This window comes from Staurois parvus, unplaced genomic scaffold (genome assembly GCF_062004578.1).
Source record: "Staurois parvus isolate SC_StPar_1 unplaced genomic scaffold, SC_StPar_1.0 ptg000488l, whole genome shotgun sequence".
NCBI classification, from domain to species: Eukaryota; Metazoa; Chordata; class Amphibia; order Anura; family Ranidae; genus Staurois; species Staurois parvus.
Window position 1 is genome coordinate 1,830,624 of NW_028318284.1, and position 25,142 is coordinate 1,855,765.

Sequence of the window (25,142 nt, forward strand, 5' to 3'; positions counted from 1 at the left end):
GCCATGTATCGATTACAGGGAATTGAACAGGGTCACGATAAAAAACCGTTACCCACTACCATTAGTACCTGAGCTGTTCCAAAGCTTAAAGTCAGCAGTGGTTTTTACCAAGCTGGATCTGAGGGGGGCGTACAACTTGATTCGCATAAGGGAGGGGGACGAGTGGAAGACGGCCTTCCGCACCCGCTTCGGTCATTTTGAATATCTGGTCATGCCGTTCGGGTTGTGCAATGCTCCGGCCACTTTTCAACACTTTGTAAACGATATTTTTAGGGACTTTCTGGACGTCTTCGTGATCGTTTATTTAGACGACATTCTGATTTTCTCCCCGTCTTTGGGGGAACACAGAATACATGTAGCAAAAGTATTGGGGCGGTTGCGGCAGCATGGGTTGTACGCCAAGGCAGAAAAATGTTGTTTTGAACAATCCAGCATTGCCTTCTTGGGCCTGATTATCTCCACCGCGGGGGTCGCGATGGATCCCCAGAAGGTCGCTGCAATACTGGATTGGCCTGAACCCACAGATAGGAAAGGCGTCCAACGATTCATCGGCTTTGCAAATTTTTACCGGAAGTTCATCAAGAACTTCTCGGGTCTGGTCTCCCCCATTACTCAGCTAACCAAGCTGGGAACCCGATTCAGATGGACACCAGAAGCGCAGGGAGCTTTCGAAGTCTTAAAGAAGCTGTTCACTTCGGCACCCATTTTGGGTCACCCAGACGCCGCTCTGCCCTATATCGTGGAGGTAGATGCATCGGAGAATGCGGTAGGCTCCATCCTCTCCCAACGAAAAGGCACCAAGGAACTGCTCCACCCTGTAGCGTTCTTCTCACGGAAGCTGACCCCAGCGGAGAAGAACTATGATATCGGTGATCGAGAGCTACTAGCGATCAAAACGGCGTTAGAGGAATGGAGGTACCTGCTGGAAGGTGCGGTGCACCCCATCTTAATATTTACTGACCACAAGAACCTAGAGTATCTGAGAACCGCCAAGCGTCTACGCCCGCGACAGGCGAGATGGGCACTATTCTTTTCGAGATTCAACTTCCATATTACGTACCGGCCGGGATCAAAGAACACTAAGCCGGATGCGTTATCACGGATGTACGAAGACGCCAAGGAGACCCCAGTACCTGACACCATCCTGTCCTCGGGTAACTTCTTGGTCCTTCAGTCGGATCTTCGTTCCAGGCTAATGGAGGCATCCACAAACTTCTCTACCCCAGGCGGAGGGCCGCTCCGGAACAAGGGGGGACTCCTATGGAGGGATGACCGAATTGTGGTGCCGGAAGAAACCCGAACCCTGGTCTTGGGGCATTGCCACGACCACCCAATGGCGGGGCACTTTGGCCCAGAAAAGACCCTGGAACTTCTCCGACGCTCATTCTGGTGGCCAGACATGGCTAAGGATTGTAAAGGCTATGTCAGGTCCTGTGTCACCTGCCAGAAGAACAAGCCAGCAAGAAACAAGGTTTGGGGTCTGCTGCGACCCTTACCTATTCCTGAACGGCCTTGGCAAAAGATCTCACTAGACTTTATAGTCGAGCTTCCGCCATCCCGAGACCACACGGCAATCCTGGTAGTCGTGGACCGCTTGTCCAAGATGGCCCACTTCATCCCGTTGAAGAAAACCCCCTCGGCGGCCGAGACCGCGCAAGTCTTCATTCGTGAGGTAGTCAGGTTGCATGGGGTCCCTGAAGACATTGTCTCGGACCGAGGGGTCCAGTTCACGTCCAGATTCTGGAGGGCACTGTGCAAAGCCCTGGACATCAAATTATCTCTCTCCTCTGCGTTCCACCCTCAAACTAACGGTCAAACCGAAAGGACCAATCAGACCTTGGAGCAATACTTAAGATGCTATACCTCGTTTACTCAAGATGACTGGCTGCCACTTCTTCCTTTAGCGGAATTTGCGTATAACAACGCCCGCCACTCAGCAACAGGGCAGTCCCCGTTCTTTGCCAACTATGGCTTTCACCCAGTCTTCCTCCCGGATTTGGTGTCGGAATGCCCAGTACCAGCAACGCAAGATGTGGTAACGTTCTTCGCTGCGAACAATAAGAAGCTTCAAGTGGCCATCAGTCGGGCCCAGGAAGACTACAGGAAAGCATTCAACAGGAAACGGAGAGGAGATCTGGTATTGCGGCCTGGGGAGAAGGTTTGGCTGGCGACGTCCAATCTAAAGATGCTTTGCCCGTCAAAGAAATTGGGACCCAAATTTATAGGCCCCTTCTGCATTAAACGGATGGTTAACGAAGTAGCCTACGAACTCGCCCTCCCTGACACGCTCAAGATCCACCCGGTCTTTCATGTGTCCCTTCTGAAGCCTGTGGTCCCAGATGCCTTCCCTGACCGGGAATCTAGACCCCCGGAAGCGGTAACGGTCGAAGGAGAAGAAGAGTTCGAGGTTGAAACAATCCTGAAGTGTCGAAGGAGGGGAGGCCAGACCCAATTCCTTATCAAATGGAAGGGCTATGGTCCTGAGGACAATTCTTGGGAACCAGCCCATAATGTCCATGCACCCAGACTTGTCCGGAGGTTCTTTCGCGATCACCCGTGGTGGAGAGATCGGGTGGGCATCCGGAGGTTGCCCGTAGGGGGGGGGCAATGTCAGGGATCCCCTCGATCCCCGCCGCGTTGGTCCCGGCGCAGGCGCAGTATGCCGCCCGGTGCAGGGACTCGAGCACTGGTTCCGGGCCGGCCGCGGCGTTCGAGTTCGCGCATGCGCAGTAGAAGCCGCGGCCGCCCGCTGGGCACCAATGGCAGCGCAGGGCGGGATATTTAAACGACCCTGAGCTGTCATTCAGTGCCTTCTGGTCTTTCCTGCATCCTGAATCCTGTGAACCTGTACCCTGTAAGTTATTGACCCGGATTGTACCTGACCTTGCTGTTTCTCCTATTCTGACCCTTGCTTTGCCTGACCTCTCTCCTGAATGCCCCCTATTGGATTTGACCTGCTGTTGCTGACCTGGCGTGTGACCCGACCATTCTATGCCCGCTGCCTTGTACCTTGCCGCCCTCTCTGTTACCGACCCGGCCCGTCTGACCTTGCTCATCCATCCATCCATCCCGTGCAGCGGGGTCTTCTGACCTCCTCACATCAGACTCTTCCCCGTGGGAGCCCCTTGTGCATACTACTACCACTGACGGGCGCACCCAGTAGCCACGACCTGGTCTCAGGAAGCTCCAAGTCCATCCCCACCATCAGGGGCTCTGGTGAACAAGCACCCTGGGACTTAGACTCCGTGCGCTGGGGACGCCTATTCAGTGGAGTGCTAGTAGTACCGCCGGGCGGTCCCTTACAGAGGCTCTCTGAAGCCTAGAAACCCTTTAAATAAGTTAAATTCGCGGCGAATAAATTCGCATCGAATCGAATTTCTCCCGCAAATTCGGCGAATCAGCCGAATCAAATTTTTGAATAATTCGCTCATCTCTAACCATTATCATTGAAAGTGAAAGTAAATGAAAATCTCACATTTTGGGTTGCTGTCAAGAGCGTGTACATGCTCCTGTTTCACACTAGCTGCTGGTCTCATTCCAGCATCCGGGTTTTGGTTGTGATACATTCTCCCTGTCTTTCTATCCACCTGCAAGATGATTAATATGGGCAGTCTTTGGGTGGTAACCAAACCTGATTTAAGCCAGCTGGCCCTGCGGTCTCCTGCTTGTGATATTGGGTTTGTAACTAGTATTTCCACCTCATCCCTTTAAAACCAAAAACATATTAATTACACAAGTTATGTGGCTGATTAAGGTGGTAATTAAACTCACTTAATGTTTTATATGCATAAATTAGACTCAGAACCTGTGCAATTAATATGTGTTTGGTTTTAAAGGGATGAGGTGGCAACCCTATTTGTAGCACATGCTTTACCCTCCCTGGCGGTATGATTATTTCCGATTTTTGGTGCTGAAAGCGGTACCATTATTTTGCATGGAAATATGTAATTTTTTTATTGTAGGCTGTAATATTTAGGAATAACTCACTGAAATCTGTCTGAACAAGAGTCTAGTAAACATCCCGGGGATGATAAAATTTTAAACACAAAATCATAAATTATAATTTAATAAATAATCATAAAAAATAATAATATAATATTAATACATTTAATTCAATAATATAATCAAACCAAAAACACTGAAATTTGAAATATAGCGCCAAGTTCGCACATCGCTGAGCAAAGTCGCAGAATCGTTTTCAGTGTCTGATGACGAATTTCCCCACAAATCATTATCACTCAATTCTGCAAGTGGTTCTGATTTACTATCGCTGTTCTCTAGCTGATCTAAACCACTTTTGACCTAAAGGGACACTTTTTGGACGCCATGAACGTTTCTCAGTTTCCAGGCAGAAAGACCAGACAAAATGCAGACGGGACAGGACAAAGCACTAGGGACAAAATGTATGTGAAATTGGTTGAGGCAGCAATGTTTTACTATGTAAAATGTAAAAAAAAAAAAAAGACATTATTTAAAATTTTTAAATTTCCCGCCGCCGGCGGCGCCCGTACGTCCCGACGTCACAGGGACAGGACACAGAAGCCGGATGCCGGCATCGGCCGAAGGAGATGGCCGGGGACGCTGCAGGGGACACATCGCGGGAGCGCAGGGTAAGGTAAATGAAGAACAAATGCCGGAGCAGTGCCGCATGGTATTCCCGAGTGTAGCTCGGGGTTACCGCTCTTGGTACTGAAATGTTACCCCGAGCTACACTCGGGAATACCGCCAAGGAGGTTAAGCTTGTTTGTCTGCTAGTTTGGAATCCCTCATTGATGACCTCGGATCAGATATCGACTACTCTCTGAACTATATAACACAGAAATGCAGGGCTGAGTACAGATATTATAAGTGGAAAAAAATATATATATATATATAAAAAGTGCATGCGCTATAAAGTGGTATGATGTGGTGGTACCGTCTATTTCTGACGCATTAATATAGAGAACATGAAATGAATAATTCAAGTGACATTCAGTGATAAATGTATAACATAATAAAGTCCAAATGCAAAAAATGATGAAATCAATAAATATAAGTGAAATCCATGAATCTGTGACTGGAAGCGTTTGTATAATATTGCACTAACCATAAGCGCAATGAATCAGTGCATTTGTGTATATAAAAATCCCCTCATGGTAATCTGGATCCGAATGGGTGTATTGAGGATCATCTGGCACATGTCAGCACGTCAGGTGATCAGCAGACCTCACTCTCAGGTTCCAGGGGCATCACGTCCGATATTAGAGACCAATCATGGGCATGTTAACAGGACGCCACCTTAGGGGCTTGTTAAATAACGAGCCAGAAAGAAATAATTACCGCAACCACGAACGTCCACAGACCAGGCCTCAGTACCGCTCCTCCTCACAAGTTTGTCACCTAAACCAAGCAGGCTTCTCTAGATAGGGAGTTGTAGGATGACTCCAGGAACTTTATTTTACGAGGTTGAAATCCATCAAGTTCAAACAATAGACAAATATCCCAAACAAATAGAAAACCTCCATATGCACAATTCAATACTCACAGTTGATTCAGAGGAAGGTAAAAAATCCCCAATAAAGCATGATCCAATTTGCTCCTGAGGGGGAAAAAATAATTTCTGATCTCCCAGGAGGCAATCAGATATTCCCTAGATCAACTTCGTCAAAGTATGATGCTTCCAACTTTCATTGCTCCATCCATGACTAGTCTTTAGCAAACTGTTTGACTTCAGACAGGCATCATTTCCACTCCTGAATCCAGGAAATATGGGCCATAGGTCTGTGAGCCCCAACAGTATGGCCAAGCATGGTAACACGAGTGGCCTGTCAAGGAATGTACTGTTTTGTTGTATTTCCAGACCACTTTGGCCAAGTATGTCCATTTCCATTTTTTTCACATGAGCCAAGCCTCTTAGCAGTTATATAAATGTGCAATTAAACCTCCAACATGCCCCATTGCCTTGTGGGAGGTACAGGTAGTGTGCAACTTCTTAATGCCTAGTGAGTAGCACCATGCTTTTGAAAGCGTGCCCCTGGTCTGAATGTATCTTCACCAGAAAGCAATAAGGAAGGCAGAAATATTTGCACATCATCTGTGCTACAGTCTTGAAGGTTTATTCATAAGTCTGTATTGCCAAAACATGGTAAAGTGGTCTACCATGACTAGAACATAATGATATCCATCTGACATGTTAAAGTGGTTGGAAACCCTTGCACCCAAATAGTCCCATGCAAATTGCTGTTTTTCTACCTTAATTTTCAGTTGTTGTGCTGTGACCACAATCCTCCTTCCTTCTGAGCCTGAGAGCTGCCAGTGGGCATGTCTCACTTTCGGCTCTCATGCACTCCCATGAGCCAAATCAAGGCTTCAATGACTGGAGGAGTTGCTTCCCCTGTCGGAGCTCTCTCATGAATGAGAAAGCATGTGAGTCACAAAAGGGAAAGGATAGAGCAGGGTTGAGAGAACAAACAGACAACAGAATATGGAAGTGCTTGTCTGTGTGAGATGGGGAAACAGCTCTCATTGTTTGAACACTGATTGTGTGGAAGTAAATTAATGTTTTGACTGACATTCTGCGGTTTAGCCACAAGATGTCACTATTTTTCTAACACAGCCTCAGACTGCATAGATATTTGTATATTCATGAAGAGGTGGAGTTGGAGTGAACAGGAAGAGGAGACTTCAGCCATGTTTTGAACGGTGCTGAATGAAGGGGCCGTGTGAGCTGAGAATCCGATGACATCCAGGTGTGGGAGCTTCCCTCGGTAACCAGAGCTGCGGCTAAGTGAAGCTGATCGTGTCCAAAACCCTGATCCCGTTCAGAGAAAGGAAGATTGCTGCCAGTAATGCTGATGAGAGCAGAGGAACAATGCAGCATACACTGCAATATCGCAAGCTTGTTGGAGAGACATTTGTTCTGTTCAGAGTCACCAGCGGATGCAAAGCAGACCCGGGTCTGTAAGATCGTGCACGCACCTCATTTCAGTGTTGGCACCTATAGACTGAGTCCAGGCCTATAGTTAGTTAGTTAGGGTCTCTGTTTGTGTCAGGCCACAAGTGTTGTTACCGATTCTTGGAAGGACTCCACAACTTAAAGTGACATTTCACATTGGAGAGCTGATAACACAGCACAAACTCAAGCCAGACTAGCGTTTTGCTCAGAAGGAATACTCAGGCACGTGCTACAGGACCAGTTATGGGAGGCGGAATACTGTAGATTTGTGTAAGATTGTAAGCTGTTGTGCTGCACCGCTGGCTAGCCCATACCATACACCCATACACTGATTCCAGCTCTCTTATGGTAATTACAGGTAAGGTGTGGCAGCTTATTTGTGCCCGCCAGTAGGTAAATTACTACACTTTCTACCTTCATCCATCAGGAGGCGCCGTGCTGTGCAGCACAAGGGTCTCAGCCTTTGGGCTGGGTGTATGTAAATTTATTGTATGTTCCCAGCATTTGTGGTTGTGTTTACTTGCCACATCTAAGTAAAATTCTGTTGTGGCAAAAGCTGGTGTTGGGGTTGTTTTCCTTGTTCGTGACTTCACTGTATCCTGGGGAGCCCACCCCGGTACATGGCTTACAACTTGGCGTAGTCGGCAGGATACAGCGACCGTTATGGACGGGAATGCGGCGGGAGATCTTCCCCCGGCGCCAATGGCATCGGTCCAGGACCCAGCTCAGGGTGCGCCGGTGCAAGACCAAGTTGTCCCAACACCGCTGATACAGCTTGCCCCCGCCCTGCCTATACCAGTAGGGTACATTCCCGTGGGGGCGCTGTTGAGTCACCTGCCAAAATTTGACAGTAAAAATATGATGTTGCAGGACTGGACTGAAAGAGTGCGAAGTGGGGTTAGAATGTGTAACCTGACTTCTGAGCTGTGGGCAGAGGTTGAACTGGGGGCTTTAGAGGGTGATGTCAGATGGACAGTGATGGTAAGGCCCGAATCTGAGAGAGACACCGTAAAGAAAATATTCTCCCTGCTGGAGAGAACCCAAGGGGGGCGCGCTAAAGTAGTGCAGCTGCAGAGTCACTTCTTCAACCGACCATAGCAAGAGGGCGAGACCCTGATGCAGTACTCCAATGCCCTACAGGAGACGCTAAATGAAATACAGCAGCGAGATCCAGAGACCATGGGAGCTTTCCGGGAAGTGGACCGGCTACTACGAGACCAGTTCATAGTGGGGCTCTCCAACAAGTTCTTACAGGACAAATTGCAAGAGATTACCCGGACGGCGCCCAACATGGCATTCTACAGCATCTACTTAGCCGCCGTGGAGAGAGAGGAGGAGTGCATACCTGTGGCGGCGAGAATAGTGAGTAGTACCCATGCTACAAGAGGTCAGTCTGCATCTGAAGACTCAGAATCCTTAAAGGATGTGGTCCAGGCCCTGTGGACAGAATTAAGAGAACTTTGGCTAGACGTGTCCCAGATGAAGGCAGAATCTCCCCGGTCTCCGGAAATGACCTCAGCACCTCGCACCACTCCACTCAGGATAACTCAGCTGCGGGGGCACTTCAAAAGGGGACCCCTCTGTTGGGCTTGTTGACAGTACGGCCACATGGCCAGAGAGTGCCCAAAACAGATTAAGTCCGAGCCGACGTTAAACTTCCGAACGCCGCAGTAGCTGGGTGTCCTGCGGCGGTACACCAGAAGCTAAGTGCTAAGCATGAGGAACACGACCTGTATGCCAGCAGCCCCGTTATGGAAGCCAAGTTGGAGGGCCAGAAGGTACGCTGCCTAGTTGATACAGGGTCAGAGTGCACCCTTATGCCTCTGGAGTTCTTCAAAAGACACTTTGGACATATGATGGAGCCGGAAGACTAAAGATTCATCAAGCTGACGGCTGCCAATAACAGAGATGGATGTCCGAGGAATAGTCTGGATGCGGGTCCGGCTGTGTGGGCAAGACGTCGGCAAGAAGGGGGTTGTGCTGGTGGATCATTCTTCCCGGAGAGGGATGGACGTGACACTAGGTATGAACGTGCTGATGGACCTAGACCACCAACTTTATGCCAAAGAAGGGCCGAGATATTGGCAACGGGCCACCACACACCGGCCAACTCAGAAGGTTCTACAGCAGATGGTGAGGAGCTGTAGTCTGCGAAAGGGCGACATGTCCGGTCGACCCATTGGACACGTGAGGGTGCCGCGGAGGACCCCAGTGAAGATCCCGCCTCGACATGAGCGAATATTGATGCTGCTGGTTGGGGCTGGACGACGACTGAATGGACTGGAGGTCCTGATCGAGCCTGCTTACCAAGAAGAAACGCAGACTCATCCACTGATAGCCCGGGCCCTCGCTATTGTGAAGGATGGATGTGTGCCTGTACGCTGCCTCAACATTGAAGACTGTGAGTTAACCGTCCCTGGGAATACCTTGCTGGCCGAAGTTTATGTGTCCGAAGGGGATATTCCTCGATGGAGGAGCTTCACGCTACGGGCAGATAGGAGATCAGCCTGGACCTATGCTGTAGAGGTCCATCAAAGGGAGACCCTGACAGCGGAGTGGAACGGTCGAGTGATCATGGCCCGGATGGAGGTGGACTGCAAGATCCTGACTCCAGGACAACAGAAGTTGCTGGAAGACACCCTTTGGGAGTTTCAGGAGGCCTTCACAAGACATGATGAGGACTTCGGGTGTGCCTCCACCATCGAACACGAAATCCCCACCGGCAATGCTGCACCGATCAGGGAACGTTACTGGCAAATCCCGCCTAAAATGTACCAGGAGATGAAGGATATGGTGGCCAGCATGTTGGAAAACCAGGTGATCCAGGAGAGTCAAAGTCCTTTGGCTGCTCCAGTAGTCTTGGTGCGGAAGAAAGATGGGAGACTACGTTTCTGCGTGGATTATCGGAAGCTGAATGCCCAGACCGTCCGGGATGCCTACCCCCTTCCGCGGATTGAGGAGTCGTTGCCCGCCCTGAGTTATGCAAAGTTCTTCTCGACTCTTGATCTGGCCAGTGGGTATTGGCAGGTACCGCTGGCCAAGAAAGCAATCCACAAGGTTTTGGGGGAGCGCCTTAGACAAGTGGTATACCCCAAACCAGTGCAGAAGTAGGGGTATGCCCTGGGTGATCAAGTGATAGTCAAAGCCAAGCGGCCGTCTGGAAAGTTGAATGGGCGGTGGGAGGCGGTCCCATACATGGTGAAGAGGAGGGTAGACCCTGCCATCCCGGTCTATGAGGTAGAGCCAATAGGGACTGGGGGGCCCTCACAAAACTTGCACCATAACATGTTGAGGCGTTGTAATTTTGATGAACCAGTGTGCGTGGAGGGGATGGCTCCTCCTGCTCAGAGTACTGAGGAAATCCCCTTAGAGGAGGGGGAGGAATGGTGAGTTGTCCCTGCCCAAGTACCCATAGAGGTTCCAACCATAGCAAGTTTGCCACCAAGGGAAAGTGTTAAGCGGTCAGCAGCTCCTCTCCCATTAAGTGTGCCTGATGTCCCCAGTGCTTCTGAGCCTGTCACTCTACGAAGGTCAACAAGGCCCAATGCTGGTGTGCCCCCACAGCGTTATGCCCAGAATGAGTTTGTATGGGGAGGGTTGCCGAGGATGACAACCTCTAGTGGGGTGGCGTTTGAGATGGGGAAACAGCTCTCATTGTTTGAACACTGATTGTGTGGAAGTAAATTAATGTTTTGACTGACATTCTGCGGTTTAGCCACAAGATGTCACTGTTTTTCTAACACAGCCTCAGACTGCATAGATATTTGTATATTCATGAAGAGGTGGAGTTTTCCCACAGAGTTGGAGTGAACAGGAAGAGGAGACTGCAGCCATGTTTTGAACGATGCGGAATGAAAGGGCCGTGTGAGCTGAGAATCCGATGACATCCAGGTGTGGGAGCTTCCCTCGGTAACCAGAGCTGAAGCTAAGTGAAGCTGATCGTGTCCAAAACCCCGATCCTGTTCAGAGAAAGGAAGATTGCTGCCAGTAATGCTGATGAGAGCAGAGGAACAATGCAGCATACACTGCAATATCGCAAGCTTGTTGGAGAGACATTTGTTCTGTTCAGAGTCACCAGCGGATGCAAAGCAGACCCGGGTCGGTAAGATCGTGCACGCACCTCATTTCAGTGTTGGCGCCTTGAGACTGAGTCCAGGCCTATAGTTAGTTAGTGTCTCTGTTTGTGTCAGGCCACAAGTGTTGTTACTGATTATTGGAAGGACTCCACAACTTAAAGTGACATTTCACATTGGAGGTTGAATTGGGGGCTCTAGAGGGTGATATCAGACGGACAGTGATGGTAAGGCCCGAATCTGAGAGAGACAAAAGCTGGTGTTGGGGTTGCTTACCTCATTCGTTACTTTACTGTATCCTGGGGAGCCCACCCTGGTACACGGCTTACAGGTGCAACCTGGCATCGTCGGATGGACCGAAACATGATATCACAGAGGTGTTCTATTGCATTTAAGTCAGGCAAACATGGGGGCCATTCAATTCTTTCTTAGAGAGTCTAAGACCACCTGCACTCTCTATTTTTTCTCTCTTCATTTCCTCCCTCCCTCCCTTCTTTCTTTATTTCTCTTTCTTTCTCTCTTCATTTCCGCCCTCCCTCTTTCTTTCATTATTTTGTTCTCTTTCTTTATTTCTCTTTCTTTCTCTCTTTTTTTTATCTTTCTTTTTTCTCTCGCTCTCTCTTTCTCTCTCTCTTTCTCTCTCTCGTCCTTTTTTTCTCTCTCTTTTTCTCTCTCTTTCTTTCTCTCGTTCTTTCTCCTGCTTCTCTGCTTTTTCTCTTTCTTTCTCTTTCTTTCTCTCTCTTTCTTTCTCTCTCTATTTCTCTCTCTCTTTCTCTTTCTTTCTTTCTCTATTTATTTCTCTTTTTTTTTTCTTTCTCTTTCTTTATTTCTTTTTCCTGTTCCTCTCCTCTTTCTTTTTTCATACTTCTTTCTCTCTCTCTCTTTCTTTCTCTCTTCATTTCCGCCCTCCCTTCTTTCTTTATTTCTCTTTCTTTCTCTCTTCATTTCCGCCCTCCCTCTTTCTTTCATTATTTTGTTCTCTTTCTTTATTTCTCTTTCTTTCTCTCTTTTTTTATCTTTCTTTTTTCTCTCGCTCTCTCTTTTTCTCTCTCTCTCTCTCTCTCTCGTTCTTTTTTTCTCTCTCTTTTTCTCTCTCTTTCTTTCTCTCGTTCTTTCTCCTGCTTCTCTGCTTTTTCTCTTTCTTTCTCTTTCTTTCTCTCTCTCTCTCTTTCTTTCTCTCTCTATTTCTCTCTCTCTTTCTCTTTCTTTCTTTCTTTCTTTCTTTCTTTCTCTATTTATTTCTCCTTTTTTTTCTTTCTCTTTCTTTATTTCTTTTTCCTGTTCCTCTCCTTTCTTTCTTTTTTCATACTTCTTTCTCTCTCTCTCTTTCTTTCTCTCTTTCTCTCTTTTCTCTGTTTCTCTCTCTTCTCTCTTTTCTCTCTCTTTTCTCGTATCTCTCGATTATCTTTCTTTCTCTCTTCATTTCCTCCCTCTCTTCTTTCTTTCTTTCTTTCTTCTCTTTCTTTCTTCTCTTTCTTTCTTCTCTTTCTTTCTTCTCTTTCTTTCTCTTTTAATTTCCTCTTTCCCTCCTTTCTTTCTTTCTTTCTTTCTTCTCTTTCTTTCTCTTTTCATTTCCTCTTTCCCTCCCTTCTTTCTTTCTTTCTTTCTTTCTTTCTCTTTTCATTTCCTCTTTCCCTCCCTTCTTTCTTTCTTTCTCTATTTCTCTTTCTCTCTTCATTTCCTCCCTCTTTTCTTTCTTTCTCTTTCTTTCTTTCTTTCTTTCTTTCTTTCTTTTTCTCTTTCTTTCTTTCTTTCTTTCTTTCTTTCTTTCCTTCTTTCTTTCTCTCTTCTCTCTCTCTCTTCATTTCCTCTCTCCCTTTCTCTCTTTTCTCTCTGTCTTCTCTTTCTTTCTCTTTTCATTTCTTCTCTCCCTCCCTCCCTTCTTTCTCTTTCTTTTTCTTTTTTCCCTCTTTCTCTCTCTTTCTCTCTTCATTTCCTCCCTTTCTTTTTCATGTTCCTCTACTTTCTTTTTCTTTTTTTATACCTTTCTTTCTTTCTTTCTTTCTTTCTTTCTACTCTTCCTCTCCTTTCTTTCTTTTTTCATACTTCTTTCTTTATCTCTTTCTTTCTCTCTCTCTCTCTTTCTTTCTCTTTCTTTTTTTTTCTCTCTCTCTCTTCTCTCTTTTCTCTCTCTTCTCTCGTATCTCTCAATTATCTTTCTTTCTCTCTTCATTTCCTCCCTCTTCTTTCTTTCTTTCTTTCTTTCTTTCTTTCTTTCTTTCTTTCTCTCTCTTCTCTCTTTTCTCTCTCTCTCTCTTCATTCCCTCTCTCCCTTTCTCTCTTTCTCTCTTTTCTCTCTGTCTTCTCTTTCTTTCTCTTTTCATTTATTCTCTCCCTCCCCTCTTTCTTTCTATCTTTCTTTCTTTCTTTCTTTCTTTCTTTCTCTCTTCATTTCCTCCCTCTCTTCTTTCTTTCTTTTTCCGGTTCCTCTCCTTTCTTTCTTTTTTTTTTGTCCTTTTTTATACCTCACTCTTTGTTTCTTTCTTTCTTTCTCCTGTTTCTCTCCTTTCTTTCTTTTTTTTCTTCCTTTCTTTCTTTTTCTCTCTTTCTTTCTCTCTCTCTCTTTCTCTATTTCTCTCTTTTTTCTTTCTCTTTCTTTCTTTCTCTTTCTTTTTCTCTTTATTTCTTTTTCTTTCTTTCCCTCTCTTTTTCTTTCTCTCTCTTTTTCTTTCTTTCTTTTCCTTTCTTTCTTTCTTTCTCTCTCTCTCTTTTTTTCTCTTTCTTTCTCTATTTCTTTCTCCTTTTCTCTTCTCTTTCTTTCTCTCTTCATTTCCTCTCTCCCTTCTTTCTTTCTCTCTTTCTTTCTCTCTTCTCTTTCTCTCTCTTTTTTTCTCTTTCTTTCCTTTCTTCTTTCTCTCTCTCTTTATCTATCTCTTTCTCTCTCTCTCTTTCTTTTTCTCTTCTTCTCTCCTTCTCTCTTCTCTTTTTTCTCTTTTCATTTCTTCTCTCCCTCCCTTTATTTTTCTCTTCCTTCCTTCCTTCCTTCTTCTCTCTCTCTCTCTCTCTCTCTTTCTTTCGCTCTCTCTCTCTCTCTTCTCTTTCTTTCTCTCTTCATTTCTTCTCTCCTTCCTTTCTCTTTCTCTCTTCATTTCCTCCCTCCCTCCCTCTTTTCTTTCTTTCTTTTTTTCTTTTTCCTCCCTCCCTTCTATGTTCTGTATACAATAGTAATGCACTGAAAAGTTACCTAGCTCCGATTAAAGAGGCTTCACAATTTCCATGAGCACCTTGGACCCCAGGCTTGTTCTAAAACAGTTGAAGGAGATTGGGCTAAAAGTGTCTTCAGTTTCTGGCAGAGATTTTCCTGCTGTTAAGTCATGTTGGAGTCCTCCTTGTCAGCCTAATCTGACGACCTTTTATTTAAAAAGTTTACCATCCCCTTATGGGTGTGGCCCCTTTCACAGTACAGTGCTTCAATGCCGGAAACATACTGTAATTCGATCTCAAGATGGCACTGTGGTATCATACATGCCAAAGGTCATGTCAAAAAACTGTGTTTGGTTATGGTTACAGAACTACTGACTGACAACTGTCAACTGAAATACAACATTGATATATATGTTACCATTGTATCCAGTGGCATTTGTTTGAGAAATACAGTTGCAAGAAAAAGTATGTGAACCCCTTGGGATTACATGGAGTTTTGCATGAATTGGGCATAAAATGTGCTCTGAACGTCATCTAAGTCACAACAATAGAAGAACACAGTCTGCTGAACATAATACTACACAAACTTTAGATGTTGCCATGGTTTAATTGCACATAACGTGTAAACATTCACAGTGCAGGGAGGAAAAAGTATGTGAGGCCCTAGCTTAATGACTTCTCCCAGAGCTAATTGGAGCCAGGAGTGAGCCAACTTTGACTCAAATCAGTGTGATGATATTGGATGTGTTGCTGACAGCTGTCCTGCCCTTAAAAAACACACACCTGTTTTGGGTTTACTGGTTTCAAGAAGCACTGTCTGATGTGAACCATGCCTCGCAGAAAAGAGCTCTCAGAAGACCTACGATCAAGAATTGTTGACTTGCATGAAGCTGGAAAGGGTTACAAAAGTATCTCCAAAAGCCTTGATGTTCATGTGTCCACAGTAAGACAGACTGTCTACAAATGGAGAAAGTTTAGCACGGTTGCTACTCTCCCTAGGCTTGGTCGTCCTGTAAAAATGACTGCAAGAGCACAGCGCAGAATGCTGCATGAGGTAAAGAAGAATCTCAGAGTGTCAACTAAAGACCTACAGAAATCTCTGGCACATGCTAACATTTTTGTTGACACATCTACAATAAGGAAAACATTACACAAGAATGGAGTACATGGGAGGACACCACGGAGGAAGCCATTGCTGTCCAAAAAGAATATTGCAGCACGTTTGAAGTTTGCAAAAGAGCACCTGGATGTTCCACAGCACTAATGGCAAAATATACTGTGGACAGATGAAACCAAGATTGAGTTGTTTGGGAAGAACACACAACACTATGTGTGGAGAAAAAAAGGCACAGCACACCAACATCAAAACCTCATCCCCACTGTAAAACATGGCGGAGGGAGCATCATGGTTTGGGGCTGCTTTGCTGCCTCAGGACCTGGACGGATTGTTGTCATTGATGGGAAAATGAATTCCAGAGTTTATCAAGACATTTTGTAGGAAAACGTACGACCATCTGTCCGCCAACTGAAGCTCCGCAGAGGATGGGTGATACAACAGGACAATGACCCAAAGCATACAAGTAATTCAACAAAACAATGGCTGCAACAGCACAGAATACGCCTTCTGGAGTGGCCCAGTCAGAGTCCTGACCTCAACCCGATTGAAATGCTGTGGCATGACCTTAAGAGAGCGATTCACACCAGACATCCCAAGAATATTGCTACACTGAAACAGTTTTGTGAAGAGGAGTGGTCTAAAATTACTCCAGATCGTTGTGCAGGTCTGATCTTCAACTACAGGAAACGTTTGGTTGAGGTTATTGCTGCCAAAGGAGGGTCAACCAGTTATTAAATCCAAAGGTTCACATACTTTTTCCTCCCTGCACTGTGAATGTTTACATGTTATGTGCAATTAAACCATGGCAACATCTAATGTTTGTGTAGTATTATGTTCAGCAGACTGTGTTCTTCTATTGCTGTGACTTAGATGATGTTCAGAGCACATTTTATGCCCAATTCATGCAAAACTCCACATAATCCCAAGGGGTTCACATACTTTTTCTTGCAACTGTAGCTCCTCAAACTTCAAGAAACTTAATGTCTGTCTCCAAGACAAACAGTCTGGGGAAATCAGTACACATATACTGTGTGTTTGTATATATATATATATATATATATATCTCAAATCAAATATATCAATTCAATATATATGTGTATATATATATATACACATATCAAATTCAACACAATAAGCAACAGAGGAAAAACCTACCTGCAAAAGGTTAATCTGGACAAGGCACTTGACAAGGCAGTGTACTCTTGCACAAACACCAAACCAGTGTGGGATTACATCATACACAAGTTTGCCTGGCACTCTGTGCAGTTTCTCCTCCTTGTCCATGTGCAGCATCCCTGGCGTTTCACACCCTAATAAAGTTAAGGGGAGAGGGGCATCCCAGCTAATCCTCAGACACCTGTTGCCTAAACCACGCATGTGCGGTCATCTGGGCTTCTAGAAGTCTTGAGGGCACCATCTTGGATGCGGGCAGCAGTTCCATCAATAGTACAGGCACCCTCCCGACAGACTGAGCAAGGGAACCACTGCCAAATAGCTCCTAAAGCTTCTGACAACACATGCATGCACCGCATAGTGTGCAAACCTGCTCCCTACTTACAGACCAGACCCATTACCAGGAGATCAGGTCAGAGATCAGTCCCACTACCAGCAGCCACAGCCACATTTAGGCATTTAGGAGGTTTACAGCCTGTACAGATGGAACTTTGCCACAGGAAAGGCTGAACCTGTGTGGATGGGCCAGATGAATCTGGCAAGATAAGGGCAAAAACTCTGCTTTAATCAGTACTATAACCAGCAGAGTAGTGAGGAAAAAAGGAGAATGCTGTCTTTTGGGAGGTGACTAATATTTATACAGGGCTCAAAATTTCAAGTCCTGAGCTACTAGCCTGAATTACTCGCCACCAGTTGCCCCACCCCCCAATTCCATCCCTAAACATTCCCTTGTAAATTATCTCATTACATGACACTGTTAAATGTTTTATGCAGAATAAAGTTACAAAAATAAATATATACCCCTCTTCACACACCCCTCCCCTCCTATAGCCATGTCCTCTACCCCCCTTCCCCCCTCTTCACCCCCCCAGCCATGTGGAGGGGAGTGAATGAAAAAGAGACGGAGGTGAGAGAGAGGGGGTGAGAGAAAAAGAGAGGGTGGGTGAGAGAAAAAGAGAGGAGGTGGAGAGACGAGGAGGGGAAGGGGAGTTGATTAGTATGTCTGCTACTCACAGTTATGGCACCGTCCCCCCATAATTTGAGGTTATAATGAGCACACAACCCCCCTCTTAGAACACAAGGTCTCCATTATGGTATAATGCGCCCCTCAGAACATACACAGGGCGCTCCTACTACATAAAGTGAATACAGTGCCCCAGCCTACAGACACACACACACATCTCCCCTCAGGCTTTCTCAGCCTGTCACACTCCAGTTTGCAGCACTCCGGATACAGATAGTTCTTCCCCCTTCCTCCCATTGTTACACCCTGAGTTCTCACCAGTCCAAGAAGTGTCCAATTCCTCAGGCTCTGTCAGTCTCTATCTCCTCTCACCAGACCGGACCCGGAGCTTGCTTACACAATCCACCCTGCTGTCCGCCCCATTCTTCCAGGAGCCTGTCAAAGGGCCCCCTATGGACCCTGGGCCCTTGGGCAATGTATGAGTGCCTGAATGCCCAAATGCTTAGTCCGCCCCTGGCGCCAGCACCCAGCTGCATATCAATTGGCTGTCTGATCGATCTGGCCCTTACCCCCACATTATTTCCACTTGCCAAATACAAGCAGGTGAGTGGAAATTCTGAGGCCTGATTAGTAGTATAGCGGGTCCTGTGATTGAGCAGGAAGCGGAGCTTGTACCATGCATGTATGCTGTCATGCTTGTGCCAGGAAATATATATATATATATATATATATATATATATATATACATACAGAGAGAGAGAGAGAGGCACTCAAAGGTCTTGCAGAGGAGGAAGATCAAAACTAGCAGTGTTTTTATTGTCAACATTTCGATGAAGCTCAGTCCATCTTTCTCATGACATATATATATATTATATATATATATATACACTGTGTATATGTATATATATATATATATATATAGTGTAACAGAACCGGACCCTGACTGCACTTGGGTATTTCTGTTAGACTCCCGCTTCCCTGTCCAAACACCGACCACGGACACCACCGCTGACCATACAAGACTAGACAGGACCAGACTTGAAGGAAACAAGGAAATTGACTGCTTTATTTTAACACAGACACAAGATATAAACATTCAAGAGAACAACCCACCTCCCTGCATATGGACACAGGGCGGGGCAAACAAATCTAGCAACCAGAGACACATCACAGACACCCCCCACCAAGCCAATACACAAACACATACATCCCATAATAGTTTTCTCCCAAGCAAGAGACACAATAGACCAATGGCACCACATGGCAGTAAACAATGAACAACCCCACCTATACATGTCTACACAATATCAGGACATTCCACCCTGTACCCCTAACAGGCACAGGGTGACTTACACATAAGAGGGATATGGGGAGCTGAGCAAAGTGAGCTGTGTTCCATGGGCCCCCCCTCCCAAAGTGACTCCCTTCACATATCTCCCCTTTCGGCAGGAGACTAACACAGGAGTAAACCCCAGACGGGTGGACTCCGAAGTTTCTCTGTACTTCCAGTCCCCCAATGCCAGCACCCACACGGTTCCCCAAACAAATTGTCCCACACAAAGCATTACTCACCCAGCCAACCTCTGCCTCTCTCGTAGAACATACCTGCCGCTGGGAATGTTCCTGACTGGTGTTCCACCACCTCCAGTAATAATAGCTCCTTAGCTGCTGCTTAACAAAAGTGTACAAACATTTTGCCTTTTAATAGGAATGGGTTGATATACAAGATAAGGGTTCATATATTCAGTACTTTAAAATTATGGGATACAATATGTTTTTCATAGCACACTAGGCAAAGTGTGTTGAATCACAAGAGAAATTTATTGATTGTTGGCTGATATGTTGATTTGATGCACTTTTATTGATTCGCACAGCATTTTTGTCATGAATTATTTTGATGTTTTATATATTTATTCATGCATTAATGTATTGATTTAATGCACTTCTTTTTATTTGTATAGATTATTTGTTATGGTATGAATTAATAGGGTTTTTTGATGGGGGAGTAGCTCTGTATGCTATTTAGATGTAAAGTTATTTAAAATAATTTAGATATGTATACAGCAGTTTGGGTTGAGGGGGATTTAGGCTAGGTTCACACCTGTGCGAGTGGGCTGCCGTGCCTGTGGAAACTGTGGCCCGCACGTCTGCACAGATGTAAGCCTAGCCTTAGGATAAGAGCAGAAAATTTTGTATTTGCTTTTTGTAGCCACAGATACTAGAGAATATCACTATTTCATACACTGCTACATGCACTTAGCCTCTGCAACAGCATGTCTCACAGTGAAGTCCATGGTAGGTCTGGGTACACGGGTGAACAAATGGAAAAATCTCTGGGCTTGTACTAAAATGTGAGCAGCTGGAGGAGCCCTTAGCCTGGTATCTGCCTGTATATCACATGCCATACCACCTGCCTCATCAGGTGCAGTCTCTCCGAGCTGCAGATGGTGCAAAACCAGGAAACAGTACCTGGCATGTTCAGAAACCCAGGGGCTTGTGGAAGTCCTGGGGATTGTGGGAACCCAATTGATTTTGGTAAAGGAAGTAAAAGTAGCCTGCATCTGCTTCCGAGCGTGGTGAGTCAAGGGGCACTCTGCTACAAATGTATAACAATATTTACAGTATGCAACCAAAGAGGATAGACACAAGGCCAAAAAAATCTATGAAAGCTAACTAGATGTTTGGGAAGCCAGAATGAGAGTTCAGATAATCAAATGTATAAATCAATACAGTACTTTGGTGCAGCAGCCAGTACACAGAATGATATGTGCTCACAAGGCCAAAATTAAGGAAGGTTCTTTCACATGCAGTATTGTGGAACTATAGGTTCCAGTTGGATGATAAACATTTGCCAAAGTTATTCAACATCAGCTTAAATATCTATACTTTAAAGATCACAAAGGGTGGAGTCTCTTGTATTCTTATCAACCATTGCATGTGAGAAAAAAACAAATGCATTAAACTGAATCCATAAATTAAAAATAAAACAGTTCATTTTCTTAAATTGTATGGGTGATTGCCATAATTAAGGATGCCTTGGCAAAGCATTAATTACTTTTTTGTCGGGCTTGATTTAATGTAAATTCATTTTTTAAATCACTCTATAGTAATCTCTGTCTTAATAAATTCCCTTTTTATTTTGTAGGTGGAATATTTTGGGCAGATTTCTATTGGTACACCTCCTCAACAATTTACTGTGATCTTTGACACTGGGTCTTCAAACTTGTGGGTGCCATCTATATATTGTACAAGTCAAGCATGCAGTAAGAAACCTTTTCTTCATATGACTTTGTATCAACTTCCTTTTTCCAGGGTTCTGAATCTTTTTTTTAATGTTAACATACCAACTATGCCTATTTTCAGAATCCCAAGGGGTTAATTTATAAAGAATTCACATAGCCGTTTGCTCGGTAAAAGTGCATATACATTTGTTCTGTGCGAATGGGAAAAAAACAAATGGAAACAGGCTATATCCTGTGTTGTTCAAATGTAACATCACATTTGGCCATTAGATGAAGACAAGTATCAGAGGTATTTTCTATAATACTTTGTACCACCAAGTAACAAAATGCAATATTTTCTATTTTATAACAACAATTTTTCATTCAAACAACACAGAATATAGCCCATTTACATTTGCTTTTTGCCCTTTTCACACAGAATGAGCACATATGCATTTTCACTGGGAAAATGGCTGTGCAGGTTCTTTATAAATTAACCCCCAAAGGTGGCAATGCATAGATTGTTTTTTTTAATCAGCCAGCAGGTTGACCGAAAAAAAAAAAAACTGAATGGATTCCCTCATTAACACAAGGGAGATGGATCCTTCCCATTGTGTTATTGTATTCAGACAGAGGGGACTCCTCTATTGTTAGAATACAGTGATCAGCACTGCAGCCAATTGGTTGTAGTGCTGATGGAACAATAGTTTTCCAAACAAGTGCATTTGTGAGAAGGGGGTGGGGAGGGTGTAGAGTGTTCACCTTTTTATTTTTTCTGAAAAGGTGAACTCACACTTTAAGCCTTAGCTGCTCAATCTAAAACATTTTTGGCTGGCATTGAATATCTACCCCAAATGGTCACTTTCCTAGACACTACTCATCCTTTCATTATTGCTGTCTTTTTCCACTGACTGCACTCCAGCAAACTCATTGCTGTCTCCATAAGTCCATAAATAAAGATGTAGCGTTACCCCATCCCCCCCCAGGAGCCACTGGTTGTATTGGGTCCGCTGTTCTTACGTTGACCTCTACAAAGATGTATGTACCTCTAACACCTCAGGTATACACATCCAGAGACACAGATTGATAACTATTGGCTAGTGACTCAGGGTCACCCTGAAATGACACTCGAGACCTTGGAGTATAATGACAAAAAATATTGAGAATATGAGTACTGAAAAATGACAGAAAATCACAGTGTGGAACATTTTGTTGACATATACAGTTTAAAATATCAAACAGTGTAGTAGGAGTGCCTCCTTAGGTTCCGGTAAGGTTGCATAAACTGTAGCTTTTCTCACTGGAAATGATCAACATAAGGTGATGGTGAATTTGTTATCAATAGAATAATGACTAAGTCACCTAGAGTCACTTATGGTGAAGAGGAAGTTTGAGCACTAGAGGCAATAATTTCTGCAACAGGGAAACAGTTATAGAACACTGATTTCCTAAGGGTACTGAGTGGTGAAGTATCCAGCAAGGGGTTTATTATCAGAGGTATAATATTAGATATCTCTCAGAGGTTCAGGGACACAGTTCTGAGCAACAGGACTGATGCATAGAGTTTGTGGATGATAGGGGGGCAGAACTTTTATGGATGATAGGGGGTGCCTTTAAGAGGGATAGTGCAGCAAGACTTTCCAATTATATCAATACAGAGCCAGTCAATATGTCGCAAAGGGTTAATGTCCACTCACTGACTCCAAGATATTTGTAGTAGAAGGTCTCCTTTAGTGATGAACTGGGGACCCCTTTTAAGGTGAAAACAATTCTACATGAGCTTCTGCAATGATCAGACAGTGGAAGCTCTGTAGTACAGCAGCTCCCTTAGCTAGGCTTGTCTGGGTCACAGCAGGGATCAGCAGGTCTGAATCTCAGGCGGCTATGGTACTAGGCCTCAGGATGATCCCCAGTTCCAGCAGACAGCAGCCTGGACACAGACTGGATTTGGCAGATTACAGCAGCTGCCTCATTTCTCCGGAACTGACAGACACTGTCTCTCATTTAATGCACAGTGTTTCCCTGTATCTCTCCCTCTGATAGAACCTTCCCTTCTCCATACAACAGTGTCTCTCTCCCAGACTGCCTTGTAGTTTCTTTGGCCTTCTAATATATATATGACGATCGCCAGACTTAAGACAAGCTGGCTTTTGTGGTTTAATGGCTCTGGTTAGAAATAGAGTTCCTTCTGGCTGGGACCACAACTCCCAGAGTGCAATGACGATGAATCAGAGTCCAAAATGCAGTACGGAATACATATATGCAGAAATAGCCTGGACATGAAGATACAGGCAGCAAAATGGGAATACCATACAATCAGAAAAAAATTAAGTGTGATGTCAACTCTTTGGGTGTGTAATATTCTTCCTTATTACTGTACCAATGATATGACTACTTAGTCATTTTATATCTCAACCTGCTCAGTTTTGTGCTAAAAATATTTTGCATTCTATTTTTTTACGTGTGTGTGTTCATTCACCATTATAATGTTTGAGTGATTGCATCCTTATGAATTTTTAACACCCTGCATATTATTCTGTTTTGCTATATGTACTGTATATGGTGTGCAAAAGACAAACCAATTATTGATACCTCTAGTACATGCATCCAGTGTCTTTCCCTTGATCCATTCTCACCTCCAATATACTGTATGCTTCCACCTTCCATATTTGCCTCAAAGCATGCATGTTTTCATCAACTCCCAATTCCCTCAAACTCTCGAGCTACCATTTTTGCAGTGCTTAGTAGAAACTGATCAACAAGCAATACACCATTGTTTTTTTGAAATTCTAGCTTCATTGTAGTTCCTGACACTGAGTAACCTTTTAATCTATGTTTATTTCCACACAGGAAAATATAGTGCATGCAGAAAGTATTCAAAGCGCTTAACTTTTGCCACATTTACAGCCATATTCCAAAATGGATTAAATTGGTCAAAAATAGATGCGCCAAGCTTGTAGCATCATACTCAAAACAACTTGAGGCTGTAATTGGTGCTAAAGGTACTTCAACAAAGTATTGAGCAAAGGCTGTGAATACTTATGTACATGTGTTTTTTTTTTTCATTTTTTATTTTTAATAAATTGCAAAGATTTCATAACGAACTTCTTTCACGTTGACATTATGAGGTATTGTTTGTAGAATGTTGATGAAAAAAATGAATTTAATCTATTTTGGAATAAGGCTGTAACATAACAACATGTGGCAAAAGTTTAAGCGCTGTAAATACTTTCTGGATGCACTGTAAGATAGAGTTAACTAGAAAGATATGACTGTTGGCCTGTAACTAAAATCCATGTACTATTCATACTGCAACCAGTAACTGTTTTTCTCTTTTATGCAGTGAAACACAACAGGTACCAACCAAGCAAATCTACCACCTATGTTTCCAATGGTGAACCATTCTTTATTCAGTATGGGACTGGAAACTTAACAGGCATATTAGGAATTGATCAAGTTATTGTAAGTTTAATCCACAATAAATACTTGCACAAAATAACCATTAATGTTGAAAAGAACTAGTGGAAAAGGAACCCAAGTGCCATTTTCTGCAATGCAAACTGCAACAGTTCCTAACATAAACCTGCCACAAACTTTGGCAATTCGAATAAGCATATGTTGATAAATGCATATTTCTACTGAACTTACTGAAAATCTGAATTTTTAAAATAAGCCTGTGTGAGCTTCCCCCTCCTTTGGGCAGAACAAAACGATTTCCTGGCCTCCTCATTTCAGATGCCCATGCCTCTTGACAATGCTCAGGACAATGCTTTCCTAGCTCATAAAAAACTGAAATTGCCCCCTTCATGGTATTTCCTTCATTTTGGTCAGGAGGACAAGTGCTTGGATAGTCATTGTATCAGGTGAATGGCTGTACTGTGGAGAATATATTTCCTTAATGATGGGATGGGGTTTTGTGGGGACGTGTGATGTTTTGTCTCCTGTTTTTTATTTCTGACTCATTTTTCAGTTTGTTTCTAGGTGTGCTTACTTCTTTTCCCCTTCAAGCCTCCTCCTCTTGGGTCTCATTCAGTGGTGTATTTTGGTTTTGTGCTTCCCAAGGCAAGGCTAAAATTGGGCGCCCCCTGTTTCAAATTTGTTCTACCCCTTCCTGTATAGGATCCACCCCTTCAGGACAGAAGGGGGGCAACATGACGGGAGGCAGTGGGACAGGAGGGGACAGTGTGACTGGGGGGCTTGCAGAACAGGAGAAGGCAGTGAGACAGAAGGGGGGTAGCGTGATGGGGGCAGAGAGACAGGAGGGCAGCAGGACAGAAGGGGGGCACAGGATAGGAGGGGGCAGCAGAACAGGTGGGGGCAGTGGGCAATGAGGGAGGCAGCATGATGGGGGGAAGCAGGATAGGTGGGAGGCGGTGTGACAGGGTAACGTGACAGGAGTGGGAAAGCACCAGTCCTCCAAGCTCTTACCTATCCAGCAGTGGCTCCTCCAAATGGTGCCAGGAGTGATAGCTGAGCGGATCTCTGGCAGCAGCTGCAAAAAAGAGGGGGGATTTCC

At 44.6% G+C, this 25,142-nt stretch overlaps 1 protein-coding gene across 1 annotated transcript in view; it reads left to right on the forward strand.

Annotated features, from left to right (window-relative positions):
• CTSE (cathepsin E) overlaps nucleotides 1-25,142 on the forward strand; it is a 190,480-nt gene that overhangs the window by 16,847 nt on the left and 148,491 nt on the right. Inside the window, exons 3-4 of the mRNA XM_089689651.1 lie at nucleotides 20,551-20,668; nucleotides 23,970-24,088. Coding sequence (XP_089545777.1) covers nucleotides 20,551-20,668; nucleotides 23,970-24,088 — 237 coding nt within the window. The remainder of the gene's footprint in view (nucleotides 1-20,550; nucleotides 20,669-23,969; nucleotides 24,089-25,142) is intronic.